The sequence below is a fragment of the Haliotis rubra genome, unplaced genomic scaffold (assembly GCF_003918875.1).
Source record: "Haliotis rubra isolate DU_JTF1 unplaced genomic scaffold, ASM391887v1 Scf22, whole genome shotgun sequence".
Taxonomy (NCBI): Eukaryota; Metazoa; Mollusca; class Gastropoda; order Lepetellida; family Haliotidae; genus Haliotis; species Haliotis rubra.
The window spans coordinates 3,523,186-3,534,031 of NW_025766225.1; the positions used below are offsets into that span (position 1 = coordinate 3,523,186).

Below are 10,846 nucleotides of genomic sequence, written 5' to 3' on the forward strand. Positions count from 1 at the left end.
ACAAAAGGGAATTTCCCAGTAATTGAAGTCTCACAGAATGAAGTGTGTGATAATTCAGAAAGATGTTTCTCCTGATGTCAAACGTTCTGGAATCAATCTTGTTTTAGTGTTACACCATAGATTCAAATGTGTCTGGTCGGAAACAACCTGCACCAATTGCAACCAATTAAAGAGTCCCGGTAACATGTGGGGACAATTCCTACAATTACGCAATACAATGGCAATATGAATGTGCATGTACAGGATACGATAAAAACCATGTACAATGACCGGTCTCAATAACATGATTCCTCAAATGGAATCGTATGGTAATCAATCTATAGAACAAGAAACTAAATCAATAATGCATTTCTAAGCATGCCACTTCTTCTCTCTACCTTTTTAAGCATAAGGTATATCATGTTCGTCAGGGAGACTATTTACTTCAAAACAGAAAATATTGTTGATTACGCAGTGAAAATATTCAGTTGACTGCAGTCAGAGAATATTCTGTCCAGATGTACAATCATGCCCGAACACATTAAACCTAAGCAGTGAGTTTAGTTTTACGCCGCACTCAGCAATATTCCAGCTTTATGACGGCGGTCTGTAAATATTCGAGTCTGGACCACACAATCCAGCGACTAACAGCGTGAGCACTGATCTGCCCAACTGGGAACCGATACCGATGGCAATCAATCAAGCCAGCGAGCCTGACCACCCGATCCCGTTAGTCGCCTCTTACGACAAGCATGGGTTACTGAAGATTCATTCTAACCCAGACCTTCACGGGTTTAAACCTAAGCAATATAATATAAACTGGTACATTAGCACCTATATTGTTACCTCCAATTCTAGTTGAGGGTTAGGTAAGGACTGTGAGATGGGTGCGAGGTGGTTATAGGGTGTAGGGTAAAAGTCGCAGTCTTTATATGAAATTCGCGTAACCTGGATATCACTTCAGTCTGGTACAGAGACCAGCTCTGTCCTCTACGACAAACAACTGAACGACGACACTTCGTCGTCAACGTAATCGTTGGTAATCCGACAACATATAATATGACGGCTGCGACTGGCCAGTCCGAACCAGATGCCCTCTTGGATGATGAACTGTGTAACCTCGGGATCACTCCATATCATTATTTTGTAATGAAGTAACGGGCCATGCTGAGTTGGATTCGATAACAAGTAACACATATATGTTATCACATTATACGTCAATTCCCTGGCCCTAACAGGGTTAAAGACGTAGATAGATGCATTGGTTGAACGTGTCTAGAATGACAGATAGGTTACTATTGATTTTGTAGTTAATTTTGATTGATTTACTGAACGCAATTTAGTTCATTTAGCTAAATGTATTGGAATCAATCCAGCCATAATTACTATGAGGAGTATGAATTCTCAATATAATACTAATCGCCTATATTTAACAGCTTTGTACATAGGATCCAAATTGCAAAATTGTGATCTAAACTGTGAGCTTCGTCTGATGAACTGGAAAGAGCGTGGTACAAAATGTTGAATTGTATTCTATAAAAGTCTTAAGTCCTCGAAAAAAGACTTAAGTCTATGGAAAGTGACTTAAGTTTTTGAAAAAACTTAAGTTTTGTCTTAAGTCACTTGTTTTTCTTAGTCATATTCAATAAAGGTTTTAGACTTAAGTTTTGTTGTTTTTTGGACTTGTTTTCCTAAGCCTAAGCCTGCATCCATGTAGGCTTAACTATAGGATTTCAACTTAAGTCTGTAACTAAGATGGCTGCCGCACAGCGTGTTTATTTGCCAAGATCCAACAGATTCAATGATATGCGTGATGAGGAACTTCTTAAGAGATACAGACTGAACCAACAAGGTATTAGATTTTTATTGCAACTTGTTGGAGCACAAATACAGCCATTAACTGGACGGAATCATGCAATTGACGCGACAACAAAACTTTTAGTCACTTTGAGGTTCCTGGCAACAGGCAAGTTTCAATTGTGTAACGGGGATGATCATGGGTTGAGCCAACCGAGCGTTTCACGTGCGATATGCACGACTGTAGAAGCCTTGACCACACCTGCCATGGTGGCACGGTTTATACACTTTCCCAGTCCTGCCGAGTGTCAACGTAACAAGGTGGAGTTTCACCGGACAGCCAACTTCCCGGGGGTGATCGGCGTCATTGATGGCACACACATACAGATACAGGCACCGACTGTAAATGAGGATGTTTACGTCAATCGGCATCACTACCACAGCATCAACACACAGGTACTTTCTTTACGGATTCATATTTTGTGTGATGAAAAATAGTTCATTTCTAAAGACACACATGTACAGTAACGTCTCAAACCTTTCGATCGTCGATTTGGGCGTAACAAACTTGTAAACGTGCCGTGGTTTTGTATTTTTCAGGTAGTATTCGATCCCTTCGATCGCATCATTGACATCGTTGCACGCTGGCCTGGGTCCACACACGACTCGAGAATCTTGTCCCAGAGTGGCCTTTTCCGGTTAATGGAGGGTAACAACTTGCCAGCTGGGTGTCACCTCCTCGGTGACAGCGGTTATCCGTCCAGACGTTGGTTGCTAACACCTTTCTTACACCCACAACCCGGCTGTCAGATTAAATACAACCGGTAAGAATTAACCCTGACACGTTGGAGTGATCCCCCTTGGTACTATATAAAAAGGTGCAGTCAGAATTTGGATCACACATAATGCGGTAAACAATATCAAACTAAACCTTTTCGTAATATGCAAGTATGTATCCATCAGATGATCATAATTTCTTTTGATATATGAATATTAAGTATGCACTGATATAAAACTGTGATTAGGTCACACCAAAATATATGTTTTGTTTTCTTCTGTTCATTTCAACTTTTTTTAGTGTTTGCAATGATAATCCACATTCTGACAGAAGAAATATCTGAGTTTTTGGAGTAAAATTGAATATAAATAAAAGTAAAAAGACAATCACCCATAAATATCTAAAATATTTTTTTTCAAACTTATGTGAACCAAATTTATTTTGATTTATTTCAATAATTTAAGACAAAATTGTTTTCAGAGCTCACAAGATCACAAGAAGTTGTGTTGAGCGGGGAATTGGCCAGCTGAAACGCAGATTTGGGGTCCTTCATGGTGAGATCAGACAATCCCCAGAGAGAACATGCAAGGTGAAAATGAAAAACTAAATGAAAGGGTTAAGAATATGCTTTTGAGAAATCAATAACTTAATAATAATATGTTGTAACTAGCTGTACCAAGATTTATCATGTTCATTGCAATTTGTTTTTAGTCACAGTGTGTTATATCATGTGTTTCAGGTAATAATAGCCTGTGCTGTTCTCCATAATATTTGCAAGGAGATGAACATACCGATTCCACCAGGTGATGGCAACCTACAGCAACAACGGCACGCAGCCACATTACCAGCCGTCCTGCCACCACAAGGTCTGATGGGAGTGCGCTACAGGGAACAGTTTGCAAGGACTCATTTTCCATGTAAGTCTGATTATATATGTTTGTTTCAATGATCAAAGTGATTATCAAAATTTTTTCAGCATTTACTATGACTGGTACAAATGATTACTTTGACAAACAATCCCAATTGTAACTTCTTCAATACAAGATGAATAACAAAACAACTGATACATCCTGAAGAATATTTAATGTAAAAATATAGTAATTTTAATGTTGAATAACATTACAAAGGACAGGTTCTAAATAACCAATAGATTAACAGGAAAATAATGAGCACTGTTCACACACTACAGTAAAATCTATACTTTTTTATAAATCAATGCTTATAGCTATATCATTACAGCTATGTAATCATAAATATAATATAATAATTCATAAACATCAGACAATCAAAATCTCTCATAAGAATATGCAACTTAAATATAAATAAAAAAATAGTGACTTAGATGTGAATATCTTTCATAAAATATGATTATGGGATTATATGAAAAATTCCTTCAAAGAATGAATATTTATCATCTCTAAGGATAATTGTTTGTTTTGGAATATGTTTTAGAATTCATCTGATTATCAATTATTCTTTTACATGAAAAACAAAATACATTTTCTGTTAACAGTTAAGATTGACATTATTTAATTTTTCTGTAAATTTCTTGTCACATGGCAACAAGTGTTTATTGGTAGAGATTGAGTTCCAGCACTGTACAATTAGGTTAACTTTATCCATGTTTATACCTGAAATTATTTGATTTCATTTTATTCCAAAATTAATATAACACTCAATGTGTACACATGATATTCAACAAGTACATTCTGTAACTATCAATACAATAACAAGCAATAAAACTTTAAAATATTTGAAACATTTGACACAAAATAGACTCATCTTCACCACTTAGTTCATTTAACCATTTGTCTATTTGTCTATGTAATATTTCAACATACACAAAGAAGTTAGCCCCAAGTATTGTAACTATCAATACAATAACAAGCGATAAAACGTTTAATTTTTTGAAACATTTGACACCCAACAGAGTCACCTTGAACACTTAGTTAATTTGTCTATGTAATATTTCAACATACACAAAGAATTAGTTTTAGCAACAATCAAGTCAGAACATATGCCATAATTTCCTGGTAAGAACATGTGTTTACCCAACAATTCAAGTCAAAGAAAATCAAAATTGTTCCCATATTCTGTTATTTTTTTAGTTTTTGTTAATCTGCTGTCATTAGCTCTGAACATTGAGCAAATCTACCTTTGAGAGATACATATAGATACAATGACCAAATTTACTTTTGTCAAAAAAATACCCCAGTACAACTCATACATGTTAATAATTAGACATAAATAGACACAAAATTCTATTTCATATTAATGGATAAGTCACACATACCAACAAATCATAACTTCAATGCTTTGTGCTTAATCAAGATTTTTGTGTGTAGGTTGAACTAGTCATACAGACATAAACTGATACTGACTACTAGTATTTGATACAGCTATTCTTCTAATTTCCTTAATTTTGATTGAAGATAAGTTTTCTGTAACTTTAGAACTTCAATCTCAAGTAGAAACTTCTCTCTTTCTAGGACTTCTAAGGAAGTTGTTGATATGGATGCTGCTGCTGATAGTGATGCTGATGCTGCTGCTGCTGCTGATGATGATGACTGTCCCACCTGTGATGTAGGAAAAGGACATCTGACTCCCTCTTGAACTGGATCTAACTCTCTGAAACACAGATGTAGATTATCAGTATTGTATTCATCAAAATATATCATTACTTTTTAAATCCTGTTTTCTGTTATTATTTTATCTCTTCAAAGATTTTCAGACAAATATAGAAACAAGGTTTATCTAATTTCTAATTTCAACTTTAATTTTAGGAATTCAAATGGTCAGGCATGCATGGTCAGGGGAACTCATACAATTGTTTCAATATGTTATTACCTACTTTTCAAAGGACTGATCTAGCTCTAGGAGCTGGATGAAACTAGAATCCATGGACATCGGCCCAATCCCTGTCAGCACTGTATTCTCCCGGCCTATACAGTCCACCACAGCTTCTGTAACTGGGCTAATTGGTGTTGGGGGAGGTCCACCACCTGAAAATATTGTCAGACATTAATTATTGTAATTATAAAAAATTTTTTTTTCCACTTAATTGGAATTACTCATACTATATAAACATACGGTAAAGGTCATATGAAACATATTACACAACTCACCCAATGTCATCTGCACATATCATATATAGAAGATTACTATTTTTCGTAACAAATACCATGTTTACCTCATCAAGCAAGATAGAAATTTGATGTTTTTATGATTTTGCAATGTAGACTCATCTGTGTGATATTTTACATTTTACAGTTTTCTGCTTGGAAAAGTTTTAAATAGTTGTATGACAGAAAGTAAATTTGATTTATACTGGAGATTAAAATTATTAGGGTAAGTAGCAAAATTTGGGGTCAGTAGTTACATCAGAACCCCAACATTTCTTTTAAGGCCCTAACCCCAATATGTTACCCTCCATAGGACATAAATTACAAAATTTACCGGTTGCAGTTGTTGCATTCTTGAAAGTGCTGTAATTTTTTTGCCCGCACTCTTAAGGTTTTTCCATTTCTTTATAACCTCATCTTTGCTTCTTTGTTGGTGTCCAATTGAATTGATGGTGTCAGTGATTTTCTAAAACAAAAAGTTGTTAACAACTGGATTAATATCACCTCCTTGATTTGAAAATAACAAATTTTTGTTTGGCATTCTTCAATTGGAGGATGGAAAACGAAAATTATTTTAATTGATGAAAAACTAATATTTCAGTGCATTTAATGATTTCTCTGTTGATTATTTCAAGTCGGAGGGAACAAAGGTAAAAAGGTTGCAAAAAATGTATATAATTACACCTTTAAGGCTTAGTAATTGTGTACCATTAATCATAGATATGTGTATTATAAACTGAAGTAAAGCCCTTTATTGGATTCCAAAACAGAATGTAGAGAATATTACTGTAAATAAACAATCTTACAAACAGCATCCGTCATATCATGAGAAGGGCATTGTCTTTGTTTCAATTCAACTATTTTTTTAAATATATCAATTCGGAGAGGGTAAAGATACCCACCTACATAAAACACTCAAGGGAATACATCAAGCAAATAAGGATGAAATACACTATTTCCTTTGCATATTTTGGGCATACTTCAATACAGGTGTCTCTAGAATAATGGAGCACAACACAGTGACACATTGCTCAGTTCCAGTTTTGGAGTCACATAACCTATCAGTATTTCCCTCACCTTTTGAAAACAGGGATAAAAATATTTTAATCATTGTGAAAATGTCAAAATTAGGAATGCTATATTAGCCATAAAACACGTACTCCATGCGCATCTTTAGCCTACACTTACATGTGCTTATCTATGGATATCTATCTATCTATCTATCTATCTGTCTCTGTCTGTCTGTCTGTGTGTGTCTCTCTCTCTCTTGATAGACAGACAGACAGACAGAGAGAGGCAGACAGAGACAGAGAGAGACTCAGAGACAGCCTAGGCTGGTCCACTTGAAACTGTTCTCATCAATAACACTGGCACAGGAATGTGCAATTACACTTTTTGCATCAGCCTTGACAACGGTAAAAATTGTCGTTCATATCTGATCATGTGTATAATTTCTCCTTCAACAGCACAGTGATTCTCTTCGCGAAATTCAAACACTGTAATTCCATTACTTTTGTGAGATAATTTACATGAAAGACTCTTTCTGATTGGCATTTTAAACTTCATCTGATCAACTGACTCAGTACTGAATCACACAACATTTTACATGATATAAAATCACTCGAGATTTCACTCACTTGCCATGTCTCCTGGCGACTCGTGGCCGTCACTCCCTGGGAAAATTTCCCCCTCAATCGTTTGCTTGCTCGCCTTGACGAGATCCGCTAATAGGAGGCACTCATCCTTCGTCCAGTTTGGCTGCCTTTTCCGTGAACTACCACAACTACCGGCGTTATCAACATCTGTCATTTTGTTTACGAGTGTCGTCTGCTGTAAACATCCGGGGAATTCCGGGGATATCCCGTGACGTCAGGAAATTTTTCATGGGATTTCCCTTGACAACATGCGCACGCATGGGTATGAACCTGACTAAGTTTTTTTACGCAGACTTAGCTAAGTCTCTGACTTAAGTTTATATTGAATACCGACTTAAGTTTTTGACTTACCTAAGTCAATTTTTTTAGACTTAGGAAAAAAATTAAGAAAAATCTTAGACTTTTTTAGAATACCGCCCCAGATCTGTGGCGGTCCTCTAATCTATGGCGGGTTTCCTAATCCGTGGCAGGTTTGATTGTTCGATTGTTACATGACGTCAACGCGTAATGGCGTCATTACGCGATGACGTCATCATCGCTAACCGTTCCCGACGTTATTCGACACTAGCCGTTCGTGGCAATAGTAATCTCAGGAAAATCTTCAAAGCTAAGAAAATGGAAACTATAGAAAATGATGGTTTTGTAATTGCGGAGCCACCTACAAAGAAGAAGAAGAAACCCGTATCAAGAGATCCCAAAACAGAAACATTTTGGAACGACATGGAAAAACTTGATACGTGTGGATTACAAAACTGAAAACGCTGAATCCGAAATGGGGAAGTGTAAAGATTTGCAAGATCCTCTCGTTTGCAGCCAACGAAAGGAAAATCCTTGAGAATTATTTCTTTTACGAGTTGTGTTGATTTAGACCCCCCCCGCATCGGCGACGTTACACCAAAGAAGAAATGGTAAAAATCATTGTTCAAAACCACGCACTGGACCATAGGAAATCGGCGGCCATTTATTAAAGCATTCGCCGCTGTGTTTTCCTAGAAGCTAGTAAGTTGTTGTTTGACATCAATGCAAAATGTGAGGAATGCAACAGTGTCAGTGAATTTATCCAAAACCACCCGGACGAGGAAGCCAATTCCTGCGACTTATCCCAACTGCCGGTGGCAAATAGATCTTAAGAAGATGTCCACCTACAAAGGGTTCAACCATGTTTTGTAATATTGTGGTCTATTTCAGACCGAACCCCGCGATGAACAAGGCCGTCGCTGTTTTCACCAGCAGCTTCTGGAGACCGGGAACTGTCACCGCATCTAAGAACTCTAACTGACCGAGTGTACGAGGTGATGGACACTCAAAACTCCCATAGGTTCCAGTTGAACAGACATCACATCCGTGATGGACAGATTTAGATGTATAAGAAATAAATGTTTTTTACACGTTATTCACCCTTTTGTCTTTCTTCATGTATTGTTTAATATTAAATTAAAAGGAAAGCAAACGTATTCGATAATTAACATGGCCTAAATTTTCGAAGCTCTCTTAGTTTCTATGATAGTCGTGAAAACATTAGCAATATCGAAAGACGATCTTAGCGCTAACAGACCTTCGAATATCTAGGCCCAGGGGTATCAGTAAGTTAGAAACTCATAAATGAAATGCCATTAACCCCTATTCTACCGAGCTGAAATGTTCTAACGACGATGAGTAGGAAATCCGCCACAGATTAGGGTAGGTACGGCAACTAGCCACGGATTTGAGGCCTGCCATGGATCCGAGTCTTACATGTGTATCCAGGAATTTCAAATCTCCTTGAAACACACAACGAACTGAGCATAGAGGTTATTCAGTTCATTCTATTCCATAGGAATACCTGCAGCGTCGTGCCTCTGTCAGTGGGGACGAGCTCGAGGAACTTGCTTGTAACTTCTGTAAACATCATGTGTTATTTTTATTAGATTAAATTAAAATGATACTACAGGCCACACCTGGTACATTTACTTATAAAAAACCTTTTAAAAAAACAATTAAAAACAACTTTACTGATCGTGTTAAGATATCAGGCACATAAACGTTTAGGCATCCACCTACATAAAACGGAGTTATCGGATGTTCCAAACAGTGCTCGCCTGGATATAAAAAACTGTAATATTACAGCCCGTGACATATCTGTAATGTATTCACCAGTACCATGAAACATCAATCATCCCCAAATTCAATGATCGAGTCAGGTAACACAGTTATGTTTTAAAATGGATCAGTTAAGTCGCTTGTAACGGCGTCAACGACGTCGCCTTTCCAGCATGGTGTAATTACCAACCACGGAGACTGTGTTGTAACCGGCGCCTCACTCAGTTTTAAAATAGCCGGAATCTACAAATAATCAACTTTATGGCCCCAGACTCCGATCCTGCTGCTCGTCTCAGTTATAAGCCAAGAAGTAAAACTACCTTTCCTACACTGATTACATCGTGTAACAGTTTAATGTGGCCGTGTGTGATGTTGGTAATATGTGCAGGGACGCTGTAATTCACGTGTAGACATTACCATCGATAAATTCGACATCATCAAAAGTCAAGAATTTCATCGAGGTTTGTTGATGAACAGGCGGTAAGACTAATTCAATAAATAAATAAGCTTTCAGAGAAAGTTGTATGCATTAAATCTCTGGTTATAATTATACTCTACCTTAACATGATCGTGTTGCATCATATATGTCAACGACAAACAGATCCCAGCATTCCTCCCCCTTCCCACCTTCCAACCTCTCCTCCACCATTATACCATCTGTATCCTTTGTTTGTGTCTTTCCCTTCCCTTCTTCTTTTCCACATAAGACTTCCCATAGGTATTCCTAAACACTGAAAACATATCAGAATCACAGTGACAGATTTTTGTGTCTACTTTTCTGATGTTAATTAATTGTTTTTTATTTTAACCGACTTTAGATCATGAGGTCTACATGATACACATGTATACAAAAGTTACCGCCGTAGCATGAATCATGATATTAATTAACTATTTACATATGGTGTTTCACACCCATGACATACGTCCAATGTGATCACCGCTCACCTTCAGCGGAGAGCACTTAATATTACTGTCGTAATGGTTTCCAATTTTTATATTTTAGGGCTGTATTTATTTAAAGTCCGAAATCTGATTGTGGCACAGATTTCTTTGAGTATGGAAATGTGTTTGTCGCTTTCATGGGCATTCAACATTTTGTACCAAACTCTTTTTCGTTCATCAGACGATGTACAGTTTGGTTCCCATGTACAAAGCTTCTAAATATCGGTGATTTGTATTGTATTGAAACATACTCCTTACAGCATACTGGTAATTCTGGCTTGGTTGTTTCCAATACATCCAGATATATGAATTACATTATTTCCAATAAAACCAGCAAAGTGAGCGACAAAATCAATAGTAACCTATCTGTCATTCTAGACACGCTCAGTAAGTGCATCTGTGTACGTCTTTAACGTTGTTAGGGCCTGGGTTTCTGTATAATGTAATAACATATGGGTATCACTTGCTAACACAGCATGGCCTGTTACTTCATT

The 10,846-nt window shown here is 36.9% G+C and overlaps 2 protein-coding genes across 4 annotated transcripts; one reads left to right on the plus strand and one right to left on the minus strand.

Moving 5' to 3' along the window:
- The first annotated feature begins 1,681 nt into the window (after nt 1-1,681).
- On the plus strand, nt 1,682-5,243 carry LOC124277321 (putative nuclease HARBI1). Its single transcript, XM_046712977.1, has 5 exons — nt 1,682-2,232; nt 2,377-2,600; nt 3,035-3,143; nt 3,294-3,471; nt 5,044-5,243. Coding segments are annotated over exons 1-5 (1,011 nt in total). The 5' UTR covers nt 1,682-1,734; the 3' UTR covers nt 5,046-5,243.
- On the minus strand, nt 4,641-7,747 carry LOC124277322. Of its 3 annotated transcripts, none has more exons than XR_006898797.1 (4): nt 7,314-7,747; nt 6,011-6,142; nt 5,406-5,523; nt 4,641-5,182 (listed from the first exon to the last, which is right to left on the minus strand). XR_006898797.1 is itself a non-coding variant. In XM_046712978.1 (3 exons), the coding sequence occupies exons 1-3, from the start codon at nt 7,318-7,320 to the stop codon at nt 4,954-4,956; spliced, it is 387 nt and encodes a 128-aa protein (XP_046568934.1). In that variant the 5' UTR covers nt 7,321-7,357; the 3' UTR covers nt 4,641-4,953. The 3 variants fall into 3 exon arrangements, 1 of the variants encoding a protein (XP_046568934.1); XR_006898796.1 differs by having other exon boundaries at nt 5,406-5,556; XM_046712978.1 differs by lacking the exon at nt 6,011-6,142 and having other exon boundaries at nt 5,406-5,556; nt 7,314-7,357.
- Between the last annotated feature and the right edge of the window lie 3,099 nt (nt 7,748-10,846).